General features: G+C 44.6%; 1 protein-coding gene across 1 annotated transcript in view; it reads right to left on the reverse strand.

Moving 5' to 3' along the window:
* Nucleotides 1-11,167: 11,167 nt before the first annotated feature.
* CDK5RAP2 (CDK5 regulatory subunit associated protein 2) overlaps nt 11,168-17,436 on the reverse strand; it is an 85,413-nt gene continuing 79,144 nt past the window's right edge. Inside the window, exons 37-39 of the mRNA XM_050907693.1 lie at nt 16,183-16,321; nt 12,722-12,768; nt 11,168-11,822 (exon numbers count right to left, since the gene is read on the reverse strand). Coding sequence (XP_050763650.1) covers nt 11,763-11,822; nt 12,722-12,768; nt 16,183-16,321 — 246 coding nt within the window. The 3' untranslated portion in view covers nt 11,168-11,762. The remainder of the gene's footprint in view (nt 11,823-12,721; nt 12,769-16,182; nt 16,322-17,436) is intronic.

Here is a 17,436-nt window from a genome sequence, read left to right on the forward strand (position 1 = left end):
TGCATCGCTCATACCCACAGGCGATGCTCTGTGCGGCCCTGGTCGTGCTGCACATGCGCTGCGGGATGTGATAGGTGTCCGTGTGTCTGTCCTCCTGACCAGAAACCTCAGTCAAGGGCTGAGCCTGTTTGACTCTAGTCCCAGACCTGCGTATTCAAAAGCTTTCTGGGTAGGACCGTGTCTCTTCTTGGCCCTCTGCCACACCAAAAGCCTGCAGGCAAAGAAGGTGAGGAGGTCAGGGCAGGTTTTAAGGTCACCACCACTGCAGAGGTGGTTTTGGGGGTTACCCGGGAATAATAGGGGCTGTCTAATGCACTGCTGCGTTATCCTCATTGCCAGCCCTGTAAAGTTTCCCTTTTTCGAGAGATTTTTGGAGTGACCACATGCTAATCTTTTCCCGTGTCAACAGAAAAACATCCTGGCTGAGGTTTATGCTAAAGCAAACGTATTTTGTCCTAATATTAATACATTCATTGGCCCTCAGGACAAAGCCAGATTGCTTTGACTGACCTTAGGTTGGGTTTTGGGTTTTTCATTCCTAGATTCTCCAAAAATTCAGTGCTCATCTGATGAATGCTGGGAAGAGGTCAGCTGGATTGTGTGCATCTCAGTACTGGGCTGGTTTTTGGGGATGTTTTTTCGGTCTGTTTCCCTGACATTTTGTAAATAGTTCCCATCACTGCTGGAGATGAGTCCTGTTTCTACATGCACGTGTGTTCGAATTGGTCCTTTGGAGTCTTCAGTAAAAATTGACTTAAAATCCAAGTTTGCCAGGAGCATCCTCTGCCTCGCTCTGTGAAACCAGTGAAGTTGAAGGCTTACCAAAACACCAGCCATAAACAGTGCATCTAGGCTTTTACTGTCAGGCTCATGAGGAATTACAGGATGACTTTGGATTGCATATTTTTACACAGGAGATCACATTGCGTAATTTTACTCTATTTCATGCTTTCGTAGCTAAGAATTTTTTGAAGACCATGGAATAAGTGAAAAAGTGAAGGTGGCTTCCCCCTCCCAGCAAGCTCTGTTCAGCCGAGCTCTCAGCTGTTAAACCCAGCCTGGTTTTATAGCCAAGAGGTACAAGGAAAAAAGACAACAGAAAAATGTAAAACAGTTTATGAAGTATTTTACAGAAGAGTGATGTGGCATATATAGGCCAGTTAATAGTGTGGTATAAGTGTTTTACGGGCACTTGTAAGCAATGCAATCACGACACAAGCTCATGCTAATAAAACCTTTAATCGATACCATATTACTATGGTGTCTTGAGCCAAATCCTGTTGCCATCACTCACACGACTGATCCCCGGGGAGCTGGTGGGGCTCCCTGGGGAGGGAGCCAAGCCAAGGTCCCGAGAGGCTTCCACAGCTCTGCACTAGCACCGTGCAAGCGCAGGGGCACGGTGGGCTGCGCAGGTCCCCCACCCCGTAATTGGTGCAGCTGTAAAGCTTCGTTTTTCCCCAGGCTGGAATGTGCTCTTGCTCTCTTTCACAAGACAGTGGTTCTTTCCTCTTTGCATTGGGGTAAAGTGCATGGTTTCTGTAGAAACATCAAGTCAAGTAGGCTTGGATGCTGCAGTCTCTGGTGGAGGAGCTGCAGCAAGGGTGATGGCCATGCAATGCCTAGGGTGGCCACTCACTGCAGCACGGGATGGCCCAGGCCTTTGAAGGGCAGAGAGTGTATTTAGACCAGAGAAGCTCCAAGGTTCACCTCTGCATGCAGGAGAGCATGGAGGTGGCTGGTGGGACTCCACTCTTGGTCTCGTTGAGGTTGCTGCTGGGGCGTCTCCCAGGGGACACGTCAGCAGGTAGAGCGCTGCTGACAAACTCCGGCAGGAGCTGCAAAATGACTCCTGAAAAGCGGAGCCTGGAAGGAAAACCAGCACAATGCAAGAGACCTTGAGGTTCCACGGAGAGCAGATCATTACAAAGCTGCTCTGGCTGCATAAAATTTTCATGATGTTTCTCAGTTTCCCTGTGTCGTGTCTCAGTGTAAATTCTGCGCTGTTTGTGGAGGTTATCAGGCCAACTCACTTCGTATTGATCTTTTTCTCTGCATTATCATCAGATGTAACTAAAAACAATCAAGGAGCGGGTACATGCAAGCCTGCATTCAAGCAGACATAAGTACAAATATCCTTCCTGTTCTGCAGGCTGAATTCCATCAAACAAATTGGTTTTGGGGTGGAAGTTAGCCCTGTTTCTGCTTAAACTTACGTTCTTCCAGCAGAAGAGGTAGAAATGTCAGATTTCAGGACCATATGCATCTCGGCCTTTACACCAACAAAAAACAATCAGGCTCCAAGCAAAACTTGTCCCCTGTTATCTTGACAGTTGCTGACGATGATGGATGGAGACAGGTTTAGAAGATCAAATGCGAGACAATCTGTACTGCATTTCAAACCACCTTAGGCTTTTAAGTGCCAATATGACATCTGGTGGACTCAGTAACACGAACCGCACTTTAAAACACCTCTGCTGTCCCCATCAACCCTTATTTACCATTGTTATAAATTAATAGCTTTCTCCAAGATATTTTAACTTATCCTACACGTGCATTTTGTGTGTTGCTTAGTTAGGGATAGGCCATTGAGTGAAATTATAACCACATGGTTCTTTTTTTTCCTTAACCACCAGTGGCTTGCTATTTTTTATTATCTTTTCTGCCTGGAGGAGTTTTAGAACAAAGTAACTTTTAAAATCACAATATTTCTTTAATGCAGTGTCTGGAGATAAGTTTATTGTGCTTTTACGGGGTATAAGTAAACACATTTCTTAAATATATTCCCATCTACAAAAAAAAAATCCTGCCGTGGCTTTAGGCAAGCAGAATACTGGTGGAGACTGTCAGAGCACCAGTGTGTACCACAGGCAAGACTGGTATGGGTTGGTGGGATGGTACAATCTCTTTCTCCATTTTTTTCATGCCTTGAGGGCAGAAGAATATGGGGAGGGCTGCGGGACCTGTGAGTTTAACACTGAGCTGCAAGGGGATGCTGTTCTATCTGTTTGCCAAATAGTACCTTAGGATCACAATGTGGATTTCACAGCAAGTGATACTGGAGGGAAATCATGAGCAAATGGGCTCAAATTATGCTCAGGGGAAGCGGAGAACTTGCCTCTCCCACTCGCAGCAAGATGGGCGCACAATGCGGTTATTTAATTTCATATTGCATGGCTGCTGGAGAATGCATAATTTGCTCTGACGACTTGAGGCAAAGCAGGTTGGTTTTTCATATCTTTGACATCGTTTTTCAAGGCTGCTGACATCACTTGCTGCCTTGAGGGCTAGCATGGTTCAGAGCTGAGCACTCGGATACCTGCCTGTGCCCCGGCTGCATCTCGCAGGAGCTGTGGGCACAGCGGTGGGATGCTCACCCCAGGTCACGCTGCAGCCAGGGTAGGAGGAGAGGGGCAGAGGATGGACACGGCACCCCTAAGATTGGTGCAGAGCCAGGCGAAGCATCAGGGCGTGATTTCTCTGAGTCGTGCCAGCCCTGTGCAGCACGGATATCTTAATGAAGCCTTAACGAACCGCTGCTTCAGTGTACTTCTCCCTGCTTAACCACGAATGGATGGAGGAGGGCTGCGGGAACGGGGTGGCTCCTGCACTTCTCGGTATCTGTAACGAACCACCTCGCCTCTTCTAACCCCTAGAAAGTTTCTTTCTATATATACACCGTCTTTATATAGCGTAAAGATTTTTCCCTGTCAACCAAGATACGCTGTGGAGGTGTGATGAAAGGCTCAGCCTCACCTAGTTAGTTTATACAGCCAATCTCCACCGCAGAAATCACGGCTGAAGCTCTCGTATCCCCACCTTCCCCTTCACCTGTGTGGGTGGGTGGGGACGTACATCAGCTAGCATATATTTCTCTCTTTTTTTTTTTTTTTTTCTTTTTTTAATCTTTATATCTGCCCTGGTGGGTGCCCGAGCAGCTGCTGGGGTTCACGTGTGGGTGGGCGCATCCCCAGCACCAGCGCGTAGGGGCAGGGCGAGAGGAAAATGTGGCTTTGCAGCCTGAGCCCGGCTCAGGGGTGGGATGTTACGATGAGGAAACCAACCCTGTGCCTTTTCACAAAACCTTTCTGCCCCCGCGTGAAGCCCCATGGCTCTGGGAAAGTGCCGTATTGCTTCGTGCTGAGCAGAAGGGGAGACCGTGAAGAGCGAGACGTGGCCTGTAGGCAGTTAAAATTTTCCACTTTTCTGAGCATTAATACCAGGATTACACTGTCTAAATAATGTCCAGGCTCTGGCCGCCGTATTACCTATCCTAAGCATGATTTACTGCTGTAATAAATTAGCCCCTAAGCCAAAGAATCAAAAATAATTGGCCTTATATCTTGGTCCTTATTTTATCCTGTTCCTTTTTCCTTTCCACGTGTCCTCTTTCTCTCCCTCTTATTCATTCTCTGACATTTTTTTTTTCCCCTTTATTCCTTCTCAGGGGCCACTTTCTGGTTCTTTTCCACTCCGTGTGCTCTTCTTGGGGTTAACAGACCTGGCTTCTTGTCCTTCGTTTTCTCCTCCAGCCGTTTCAAGCTGCCGTGCCTGTGAGCGGTGCCACACCGGTGCCCTGCTCCCGGAGCAGCGTGTCCCGGTGCTGGCCATAGCCCACCTTGGGGGGCTGGAGGAGAAACCCCCTGCCCACCGCGGCTGCTGCGCTCCTGTGCAGGGGAGGTGATGGAGGTGCTGAGGGCTGCGCTGCAGCGGAGCTTGGTAAGGACATAAGTGTCGCAGCTGGGTTTTAAATGGACTTTAAAATGAGCTACACATTGTATTCCTTTAAAATAATAGTAGATGATCTCCAAGCATGAAATACAGCAGGACGGGGGGCAGGGGTAGTTTTGATGGCCTATGAATTTTCTGCATCTTTTTGGTTCGGTTCTGCTTTATGCGTTTAACCCAAAGGCTTTTGACACAACGCTTAGCAGCATGTATCCTTAGTCATTTGAACCTTCCAGTGTCACCAGCTCCTACCATATCCCCACTGCGTAGCAAACCATCCGCTCCCAGTGTAACCAGCCAAGGAGTCGGGCATCCAGCCCTCGGGCAGGAGAAGGTAAAGGGGTGTGTGTTGGGGGGAGAGGTGGACTAATAAGAGCAGATCTGGCAAAAAGGCTCAAAGCCTTGGTGAATGTGGCCTTTGGGGTTTTGCCCAAAATGTTTGGCCCCGTGACGTGCTCTGAAAGCCGTTGCAGCACACGTGAACAGGAGTGGCTAATATAGGTTTTATTTATCTCTAGCAGCAAGAAAGAATGGGCTCAAAAATGCCAGTGTACATGTGTATATGTGTGTATATATTTGTATGGATACCAAGAGGGATGGAGAGAGTGAGCCTCCTTCTAGGAGAGGGGCTGTGCCACCTGAGCTCCATCGCTGCGGGGGTGTTTGGTGATGTTGCACAGTGACCTCCTTCGGGCTCGCCATCAACGCTGTCTGTATGTGTCGCACTGAACACAGCAGCTCTGAGCCAGTTTATTCAACAGCGGAGTATAAGTGGGAACAACTTGACTGCTCTTGCTGTTTAGCTGCTTTGAGCAATCCCAGCTAGAACAGCTTGAAAGAGTGGAGGGTTTGTTTTTTTTTTTGCTTTCCTTTAAATAAATGGGCATTTTCTTTTTGGTTGGGTTTTTTTTTTTGAGCTGCTAATGTTCATTTTGCGTGCGGGCACGCGATGCCATTCCTGTTTCAGAATGCACACAGTGAAGTGCAAAAATAAAGATTGCATCTCATGCATAATGCATGCCCCAGCAACCCGCTTCAACAAATTACCCAAGTAGATTCCTCCGACGGGGCTGGGAGGAAGGAGGGGAGAAAAATATTGTAACAAGTATCTTTCTAAAGAAATGACAAGATAAACACATAAAAAACAGGCATGCAGAGCTTTTCTCAAGAGGGGTCAATTCAAAAATTAAAGATAAAGTTTATGTGGTTGCCGAGCGCGGAGCAGCAGGTCTGAACACAGGATGGGGCAGGGGCAGCAGCGGGTCCCGTAGCCCCGGGATGGACGGGGATTGCCCAGAGCTGCCTGCAGAGATGTCTGAGAGCTTCATTTTGTGGTGTTGGGAGCTTATTAGAGGAGCGACTTCCTGGGTAGATAGGTAGGAAAAGGAGTGACTTGGTTTATCGCTTTCGATTTGCTGGTTTGCAAAGACATGTTGCAACTCTGCACTGATGCTTGAAGCTAGATTTTGTGCTGCTTTTCTGGAGACAGGAGCGAGCCGTGCAAAATACAGATTTTATGTGTGGGAGGATGGTGAGGAGGGGGACAGAAAGGTGGGAATGGGCCACTAAAGTGACTTGAAATCTTTCTTGTTTCCTTGGTGTTGCCAGCCCAGGAGCAGCCTTGACTTCCCCTGCTGTTGCCAGTTGCTGCTTTGCAGCCCGGAGAAGCCAGAGGATGCAGCCTCTCCTCCCTGCAAGGGGTATTTTCTGCAAACAGATGCTACAGCCTTTCCCTCTGCAAGAAGGCACGAAGTAAGTGACCAAACTCCTTCCCCATGCGTGCATGCTTCGCCCCCTGCTAAATCCGAATTATTCACTGCAGGATGGCAGGAGAGGCAGCAGCCCACTGCCCTTCTCCAAGAGCACTTCCCTCCAGAGCCGTGCACTGTGGTCGGTGCGTAGTGCGAAACCCGGATGCTGAGCTGTGGGTTCAGTGTCAAACTTTGTGGTGGAGAAAAATGGCATTTTCAGGGCAGACAGGGGTTTGGTTTGCTTCTGCTTCACCCTGGAGGGTGAGGGGGTTGGCCCATCAACCCAGCGGGGTTGCTGTTGCAAGCAGAGGTGAGTGGTTTGGTGCTGGGCTGCCTGCAGCACCCTCCCGAGGATGCGGCACCCTTGAGCGCTTTCTCCTCTGGAAGCCAAAGCCTGTTGAAAGGGGCTTGGGGGGTTTGTCTCGAGGGGAGCGGTACCGTAGGCAAAGGGCAGCACCAAAACTTCAGCAAGCACTAAACGTGCTGATAATTGCACCCTGACAATAACACCAGTGGCTTCTGGATCATTATGATTCAATGTAGGGCATATTTTAAGACTGGGATGGGGTTTTTTTTTTTTATTTGAGAAATAAAAAGGTAGGAAGCCCTGGCTCCAAATCTCATCTTTTTAATGTCATTCACACTAATGAGCCCAGGCCCAATCCAGCAAGGTGTGCTTGGGTTTATTTCAGCTTCCTGCAAGCAGGAGACGTGCAAGACGGGCAGGAGCACAAACCCAGAGCGGCGGCTTTGTGCCGGAGGATTCGCGGCCACAGGTACATGCTGGGTTCTTCGTCCAACATGGGCTCCCAAAGCTGCGGCCCTGCTTCTCTGCGAGCACAACTTGCTTTTGCCATCTAGTGGCTGTCCCAGAAAGGCTCAAAAATGGACCTGGGGAGCCAAGGCGGAGATGGAGGAGGTCAGGAAGGGAAAGGGAGGGGGAGAAATGTAGGGGGGGGGTATCTGTGCTATTCAAGCAGCTTTTTTTCCAAGTGGTTACAGACATGAAAATGAGACTAGCATGCCAGGCTTTGCAGAGCGCGCTGCTGAGAGCTGAAGGTTAGTGCTGGAGTTATCAGCCTGCGAGGCCCAGCCAGCACGCGGCATCCCCAGTGCAACGCTGCCTGCGACCTGGCATCCCCAGTGCGACGCTGCCTGCGACCCGGCTGGGCTCGGCTGCGTGTGTTTGCAATGTCCAGAGGCCAAGTGCCCTCCGCCAGCAGCAGAACCCGTGTCTAGGGCTGCGAATCGCTGTGCACAGCCACCTAGAAGAGGTTGCTGGGGCGCATCAAAGGGCTTTAATACGAGTAGCAGAATGGGCTCGTTGGCACTGCAGCGGTTTGACCTCGCAGGTGATCTTGCTCACAGCAAAGCCGTGCATCTGCTTCCAGGTTTGTGCTTTAACCCACACCCACCCAGGGTGGAAAAGCTCTGGGCACCCACGGCTTCACACAGCTTGTGTCCGCGGGTGAGTGGGGCTCGGGCTTTGGCTGCTTGTAAATCGGGATTTTGGTGTAAACAGAATGCCGAAGAGTGTTGCCGCTTTCTTTTTATATTCTTCTTTCCATATTGTCATTTCTGTTGAATTTGGAAGTGATGACAGGATTTGCTTTCCGTCTAGTTCAGGAGTGTTTAAAATAAACCCAAAATGTAAGGAGGGCGCGTTCCCCTCTGCTCGGCTTTTCAGGCCACAGCTGGTGGCAAGCGCTCTGCCCCATCCCCACATTAACTGTCCCCCTCCCAGGAGCCCCGTGAGGACCCATCCCTCTCCACCCTGGCAGACGGCATCCCGCAAAGCCTCGCTGGCTCCCTCGCAAAAATGGAACTGGCAGCTTTTGTTGAGATTAAAATACCACATAGAGCTGCTGCGCTTTTGTTTTTAAACGCTTGAATGCATTAGCATTGATTTATTTTTAATACGACCAACCACCTGTGATTTTTGAATATTATTTCTATTTGTTCTCGTTGGCAGAGGTAATTACAACGTTGTTCTTAAGCTGCAGCCGCAGCCTCTCAGCCGTGCTGCCCTGAAGGGATGGCTCGGGGCTGGCCAGCAGCACCAGGTACTTGTGCGTATCTGTAACGCACTGCTCTGCCCCCAATGACACTAAGTATTATTTCCTTTATTCAGTGCTCCTATGTAGCTGCACATGTTGTAGGGGGCCTAAAGAGAAGGAAGAAGCCTTTTCTTTTCTCTTTTCTCTCTCTTTTTTTTTTTTTTTTTAAATGTTCTCCTTAATCTCGGCTGGCCTTCAGCATCCTATATGAGAGAGCCCACAGCATGTTTACTGCCTGCAAGCCTGGGAAAAGAGCGGAGAGGTTCAAGGTCACAGGTAAAGACAACAGACCCGCAGGTCTCCCCTTACCTACTCGAACGCTCGTTCCTGAACTACTCTCTCAGTAATGTTTCAAATCACCTTGCACATATAATGAAAGTACAAGCAGGAACTCACTAAGCAAATGAGTCCCTCCTTTAATTCCATTTGCTTACGCTGCTTATTTTTCTCCTGCATAATTATTTTTAAAGGAAAATTTAATTTTGTTTAATGGGAATAAAGTTTAACACTCCATAAGCTTTGTCTTCTGCAGCCCTCCATCTGGTAAGCCTTTTTCTTTTTTTTAATTATTTTTAAACCAGCCCAGTAAATTGTGTGTGTTTAAGAGGCACTTCTCATTAAGATGAAATACTTTGATCGCATAGGATCATCTGTTTTTAAAGAGGTAATGATATACTACATTTTTTTTCCCCCCCAGTTAACCGAATCTCAACAGCGAATACGTCCCCCTGACCTGCCCAGCACACGCACAGGCGCATGCTCTGCTCGGAACTGAATGCAGCAATCAGAGCTGATCGGAAGGAAAAAGGGGTCAGGAGAAGAGCTCCGAGAGGGCACAGCAGGGACCATTAAGAAGTGGCAAATCATCTCAGGAAAGGGAGGTGTTTTATTTATTTATTTATTTTTAAGTACAGATGGTATGGGGGGAAAAAAAGGCTGCAAGAAGACCAAGAGACATGGGTGTACTATATATAGATGTACAGCTGTTTCCTTCAGGTGTTATAACTCAAAAATGTAGGATGATTAATTTTGAAAGTTGAAATGTATAGCAGATTCTGATTACATCTGAGTGTCTATAATTTAGCTACTTAGTAAAATTAACTTGACGTTTTTAGTGAGCTGTGAGGACAATAATGTGTGAAGAGACTGAAGAACAAGTTTGACTGCATGCTCTTCCCTTACCTCCCCCTTTTTCAATTTGCAAAGTTTATTTTTAACTTTTCCAATTTTTCTGGCATCTTTCCTCTAATCCAGACAAATGAGCTTGCCTCCCCCTGCTGTCAGCTACAGACAACCACGTTTCGTTATTCAGCTTGAATTTCCCTTGATGGCCTAGGGGTGCAAGTACTCAGCAGCCATGACTTGAGATGGAGGTTCAGGCCAACTCAGGTAAGGACTGGAGGTTGGGATCTCCAAGGCACGTAACGCTTCTCAGAGCATGGCACCTCCACGAAGGCTGTGGGCTCTCCCATTAAATCCATTTTCAAGCTGCAGTTTAGAAGCAAAGTGATTTAGAGCATCTTTGAGGTATTCGGAGTTAGCTGAATACCATCAAACTGTTGGGAAACTAATTTGAACGAACCAAAGCGTTAGTGGAAAGAGGGGAGTTATTCTGACTCGTCTTAGCCTCTACGTGTTGTGCATGTACTACCAGACCAGTCAGAACGGCCCCCGGCTCTTGGCCAACTCAACGGGTGTAATAGCTAGCTATTGTTTCACTGTTTCAGCCATGTTTCACTGATCACAAATTCATTTTTTGTGAAAGCCTATTACACATCGGTTATTCTCTAGACTGCAATAGCCAAGGACCCAATATAACCACAATCCTGTGTTGAGATTTCCCAGACCCGCTGCTAACCTTCTTGGATGACAAGGGCAAGTTATCTTGTGTAATGGGGACATCATCAACTTGGGGGGGGGGGGGGGGGGGGGGGGGGGATTTAAAAAAAAAAAAAAAATCACACTTTGTGTGAAATTCATTTAGTTCAATAAAGCCATGATTGCACCATAAAGTCTACTTTTGTAACCAAAAATCACTTTAAATTATGGTCTTGTTAGGGTTAAACTAAACTATTTTCCCAGTTCACTGCGAGCAGGGTGCAGGCAGTCAGCTCTGCTGTGAACCTGAGTGCTTGGGCGGCTCAAACCAAAGGCAAAATTGGAAAGGCAGCAGGCAGGATGAGTGGAGCACAAGGGGCGCACACCGAGGTACGTTTTGTGCTGGTGTTCTCTGGCCTTGCCAAAATATCACTGTTACATGTAACAATGTGGGACATAAAAACCCGTAGTAAGAGATCTATTTAAATTTAAGAAATATTTTTCAGAGTTATGGCTTTCCAAACTGTTTGGCCTTCTGTCCTCTCTGTACAGATCTCGGGCGGGGGATGACACCAATGTTTTGCCAACAGCAAGACATCTTTCAGTTATGGCTTCTTGAAAGCAAGTTTCCAACAGCCCCACTGAGCCCCGACAAGCGCTGCTGCCATACCTTACAAACACTGCCGGTAAGGACTGGATTCATTTTAGTTGAACTCAGGAAACGAACGCTCTAATGTGGCTTCTTCGTTCAGTAAGTGCTCAAAGTCTGATGTTTTAAACAAAATAACACACACACACACACACACATTTGTGATTATTTTTCATTTTAATTGTCTGATTCTAAGTAACATTTTCAGACCTAGCATCAATCTAAGTTTCTAACAGGGCAATAAGAAAGCTCAGCATCAGGCAGCTTCCAGAAGACTCTTCTAGATACATTTAAAATGCTTTAAAATATTGAACATTTCTCACATTATTACAAAACAATGACAACTGGCAGAATTTTTTTTTTTAAGCTACATTCTTTTAGCAGTAGAGAAACAGTTTGGAAGGTAAGGTGGATCACATTCTTGATTCTTTCAGGACCTGTTTGACTATAACAACAAATAGTTTTATAACATGACAAGTACAAATATAAAATTTCAAATGAGCCAACTTTAAAAAAAATCTGGATTTTTCTTCAATACCTCCAGTACCTTGCTTCTGTAATAAATATTAAAAAACATCTTTTACATTACAGAAAATGTTAAATAAGTTATTTACCAAAAGATTTCTTTTTTTTGTTTTTTTGGTCAAAGGCTGATTCCATTAAAAGAGCTGAACAAACATTTTTCCGTCAATAAATAGTAAGGCATAAAGAAGCAAACAACAATCACAGGACCAGTCTTTATTAGTGGAACTTTCTCCTTCAGAGAATCCTTTTTTTGCTGGTATAGGAAGGTGATTTTTGATTCTCAGCTGGTGGGACCTGGTTACAAAAGCAATAATTATTACTATCTTACAGTACTTCAAACGCACACAGTTTGTCCCTACCCCTGGGCCATAAAGCTGCAAAAGGATCTGCAAAGAGGAGCTTTTGTGTTCAGCAGATCTTCAAATTAAAGTGATAGACTTCTGTGAGCAGTTTTTTATGTCAGCACTTTCTAGCTCAGGTAGGGCTGAGACAACAGCAGAGCAGCTGCAGGGGGAAGTGTTCAAGAAGGCACTGCTGGTGAGGGTAAGGGAGAAGAGATTCACAGAAAGGGTTAGAGGAACATTTAGGGAGGGGCTGGGGAATGTACAATCATTCAGAGTGGAGTGGTGTGAGGAGAAGGATGGGATTTAGGAGTCAAGAAGTGTATTACATCCTTCTGGGAGCAGTCCGAACCTTCTGGGAGAAATCAAATTTGAACAGTGATTACTTAAACACTCAAAGTAATTTAATACACTGCATTAGCAAATAGCTGTTTGCAAAAGCTTTGCCTGTTGGGTCTATATTTAAAAAAAAAAAGCACCACCAGTTATTAACACATACACAAGCTTTAAATAAGGGTGCCTTTTGTGAACTTACTCAGTAGACAGGTTATTGGACTGTGATCTGCTGAAAATAAACTACTGGAAGAAGATGACAGACATGAATATTAATCTAGGGAAAGCATCAGAAAGGAGAGGGTTTAGCAGTTTTTGTGGTCAGTCATAAAACTTTAATTAATTCAAACATCAAACATTGCAGAATATTTATATTACTAAACTGCTGTCACCCAGACTTGATTAGGTAGCAAACCTAAAGCAAATTGGACTAATTCTGCAAAATACTGCTGACACAGCAATGCATATTTCTAATGAGTATATACCAAGGAATTAAATGCAAGCAAAAATTTTACTTACTTCCAGGTTTCCTCTAGCCTTCTTCAAGACATCATGAGTTAAAACCACTGGAAAGAAAGAGGAGATTAAAAAGAATACTGCGCAGTCTTTCTATATTCCCTGTATTCAAGTCTTATGACCAAATATTAAATAATGTATGAACTCATATCTACACGATGGGCAGCGACCAGGCAATCACACCCAGCCCCCTACCACCACTTCAACTTTCTTACTCACCAAAATCCAGAACTGTTCCTCCCTGCCAAGCCCATCAGCTCAGGCTGATGCACAAACCTCCAGCTGCAGCAACCCAAGATGAAGGGGCAATGCTGTACAAGCAGGCAGAGTTAGGGAAGAGCGGGAGTCGTCACTCAGCACCACAGGGCAGGTCCGAAGCCATGCCACCACCAGAATGCCGTTTCCTACCCCCTGGCCTACGTTCCATCTAGCACATAATCTGCTTTTCAAATCTAAACATCAGGGAAGTGTTTTTAAAGTTTTTCTACCATACCAAGAACAATCCATGTGAAAACACACATAGCTCATAACTACATTTAACATCACTGATAAGAACAGCCCCCTGCAAAACTGATGACCTGGTTCCCTTGATCTAAGTCATTAAAGGAAGACTTTCTGTTAATTTTAAGGGGAGATGGTGTAGGATCTAACTACAATTTGATCTATTAGGTAGCCTACTTGGGCTGGGGGGAAGGGGCAGTTAGCAGGAGGGGGAGAAAAATTGTGCGGTGGAGAAGTTATGGGGGACGATGGGCTGGGAAGAGGACAGATGGCAAAAGAAGTCAGCCAGCTTCTCCAGCAGTTCAAGGACAAAGCAACCTATATATGCTTAGGGGAAATCATGTCAGTGGCTTGCTCTGAAGGGTTCCAAGTTTTCTCTATTCATCCAGCTAGTTTGCCTCTGTGGGGACAGCACAAGACCTGCGAATGGAGGAGGGGATGCTTCTAAACAAAACTGATACTTGGAAATGTCAGGTTAAATATGTGATTCTCTAATCTGTGTCAGCTCCGTAACTGCTGAAAAATACCATTCACAAGTACCAATTTAATATTCCAGTCTCAAAAATAAACAATTTAGCCATAATAAAGATTTTTCATTACAATAATAAGAACCCAACAACTCCAAGGGTATAGCTGTCATGAGATAATTATACCCTTGGCAGATTACTGCAATTTGGCACTGCATTGTTACATGTTCAGAGGTTCAGATGAGGTTTATAAGCAATGAGTTCTCTCGCCAGAGAAAGCACAGAGAAGACTGAGCCACAAGAATGTTCCAGTCTCTGCCTCTAAATATATTTAGGAATGCTCAACTAAACAGAGGGAACCTGAATATCCTCAGTGGAGTGGTCAGCTAACAGGATGTTTGGAGAATGAAGGCAGGCAAGGTCACCTACTGCAATGCCTTTGCTTTCTTACTAGCAAAAGGAGAAAGGAAGAAATATCAAAAACAAGTGTAAGCATCCTAACAGAATCCAGCAGCTTCATATGATCCACCAGTTTTGCTGCATGCTTGGTCAGGACTTTGTGTACAGATGCAATTTAGAAACATTTCTGAAATTGCTCTTTAAGGCAAAGGTAACTTGACATCCATAATTCCCATAATCAATGAAACTTACAGAAAATCGTATCTAGGTCTTTCTGTGTAGCAGAGTGCTCTCTGCTTATAAAGAACTCTGCTAGTAAATTCATTTCACCTGGCAAACTAGATTTTTCTAAATCAAAAATATTAAATTCAGTGCATGAAGGGAATTTAGAGGATGTGACACTAACAGCAAAGCTGCTGCTGGCCAGGCAATGCTTTGCATGAAGGAGATTTCAGAAAATGCAGGCTTCATTTTATTAGGACCTAGTTCAGATGAGGCTGAATGCCCTGAAAAGGAGGGAGCAAAATAATAAGGGGGAGAGGTACTGTTTTCCTTTTGAAAGTACGGGTGGGTGGAGTGGCTGTAGGGATAACATTTTGGCCGTAAGGGTAAAATCTCTGTTCATTTATACTCTGTCCAGCCCTACTGAAATTACTCAGTATGTCTGAGATGTCACTGGAACTAGGAACTGACCAAACCAAACCAGTAAATCTACCTCAGGGGTATTATTTGGACAGACATAATAGAATAGCTTTAATTTTTACACGACAACCCCAAACTGAGCTATTTAACTTTAAAACCTGAACAAAACATAATTTTGGATTTAATGAGTAACAACTTGTACATCATTTAATACATTTCTCAAAGAAGTGACCAAAAACCAGCCCATAAATGCTTAAAAAAAAAACAAAACAAAACACCAAACTGCAGGCAGAAGATACATGTACCTTAGATTTAAAAAATACAGGCTATGGAGCAAAATAACATTTATTCCTCTACATTGGATTTAAATTACTTGAGTAACTTATAGTATTATGGCCATTTTCTTAACTTTGTATGACGTGTAACATTTTGCGGTCTAAATGAATTACTGATAACATAAGTGCCATTCCAGCATAACTAATGAGTCATTTAGTCCCACCCCTTAAGAGAAGGTAAGGATAGGATTTTTTTTTTTTTTTTTTAAGAAAATTAAATCCTTCTCCTGCAATACACATATTGCCATAGCATGAAGGTAGAGAAAAGGTTAGCTCCATTCAGATCTCTTCTGATGAGTGATTAAACTCTAAAGCAGAAGAGATGATGGATCTCTTCAAACGGACACCTTGCTTAACGCAGCTACACTATAGCCCATGGCCCACTTGTCTTCATGTTTCCAGATAATTTTCTAGATACGGCTGCTAAGGGCAAAATATCATTTCACAGCACGTCCTAATTTTTCTTTAAAAAAAATGACTCGTAGCAAGCTTTTGTTTCCCTTGTTCTGAGCCTTCTGTTCTCTTGCACTTCTCAGTCTAGTGTAGAGCGTTGACAAATCTCCTTTGCTGCTGCTTTGGCTTTTCTCAGTATTCAGCTATATCTAGTGTGATACACGCAACAGACAGGCACCTCAGAAAATCTAAAAGCCTAATTCCACATTTATCAAGACTGAGGCAAAATCACAATTTTGAGAAGGACAATGTCAAAAACTTTGGCTGGAATGGTCTACAGCAACAGTAACTTTGTCAGGAGCTGTTGTAGGATAGAAAAGTTGGGGAATGGCAGTATCTGAAATGGAATAACTCAATTAGTGGCAGCTGCATGGATTGACACAATATCAGTTGGTTGTGTAAAACCATGAACTGCTTCTCATGATATTCTGTGCAGGCTTTTGTAAGTTGGGCAACTTCTTTCCATTTGAATGAGGCTCCATCAGCTCTGTACGGTCTGAACCTCATGAATTGTTTGTCACTAACAACTGAGAGCGCACAAGGAAACGCCAGTCAGAGCAACTGCAAAAGAACGGGTGCCTATACTCATTTTGTTGTTTCTCCAATTTTAGAGGTAGCCACATACTACAAAAATAAAATAAGAACCAGTAATAAAGCATACACTTACACTGGTCAATGATGACTTTCTCCATGTTTTCCTTCAGCTGGTTTGTGGAGTGCAAGCGTTTCACTGTGCTATGTAACTTCTTCTCTTGCTCAGACAGTTTCTTACGTAATCTAAATATTTCTGCTTTCATTCCTTCATCCTAAATTGAGAAAAGAAAATATTATATTAAAGTATTATATAAAAGTACTTTGCACATTGTGAATTGCTAAATACTTTTGGACAAGATCCCTCAAGCTTCCTTAGAGTATGAACAACTTAAAGGAGTGAAACATCAAGTGCCTGTCCTTCCACATTCACATCCCCAATGATATATGATTCTATGACATCTGCCAAGTGACAATTACAATTTTTAGCTGGCTTTTAGTGCAATTAATGTTTCTGCTAGTCTGAGAAAAGTCTTAACACCAGCGCCTTTTTTTGTTTTTAAACTTCCATTCCTCTCCTTCCCCCCCCCCCCAACTAGAAAATATAAGGAAGGCCAGTGCTATGGGACCAGCAAGTATCGTGTGTGCCAGGTTCAGAACTTCCAGCTTCCTTCCCCAGTGTTCTGTTGATGCTGCCTTCATCAAAGGGCTAAAAGGCATTGTACAAATGACCAGGACAGTTTTCTTGCAAAATTATTTGACAGTATCATTATTTAAGGTTCAGTTTTCACCACCAATTCCAACCAAGTTATGGTTAGTATCTTGTAAAACAGGACTATGAGTAGCCCTGACAATCTGCCAGTATCACTGATCTGGATCCTCATGCAAACTTAAGCTTATGCTTTTTTTTTTTTTTCTTGTTGTGCCACTTGTTAAATAATAGTATCTTCTGGAATTCGCCCCTAGCATTTAGCTCTTCAGAAGAACTGATTGCTCACAGCTCCTGTGGGGCTGAAGAGAAGGCAGTGAATGCTCAGTATCTTTTAGAATCAAGCTTCAAGAGACATTCTTTTATATACTGCATTTAAGACATCAGAAGCAATCTAATATCCTTAAGATCTCAGGATGTTGGATAAGAAACTCTAGAAAAGATTCTGTTAGGCTCTAATTAGGTGCAGTCCTGGGAACTCAAATCCCCCCCACATTAAGGTCAGATTTTCAGAAGTGACCGATACAGATCAAGAAGGTTTAGATCAGTATGGCCGTAAAGCATTAGAGGCATCACCCACATACTGAAAGCCCTGTGTGTGTGAGAGAGAGAGATGTTCAGATACTGCAGTCCAAGCCAACACATAGCTGTCTATATAGATTATACACATGAGGATAAAAA

The sequence above is a fragment of the Gymnogyps californianus genome, chromosome 18 (genome assembly GCF_018139145.2).
Source record: "Gymnogyps californianus isolate 813 chromosome 18, ASM1813914v2, whole genome shotgun sequence".
Lineage (NCBI taxonomy): Eukaryota > Metazoa > Chordata > Aves > Accipitriformes > Cathartidae > Gymnogyps > Gymnogyps californianus.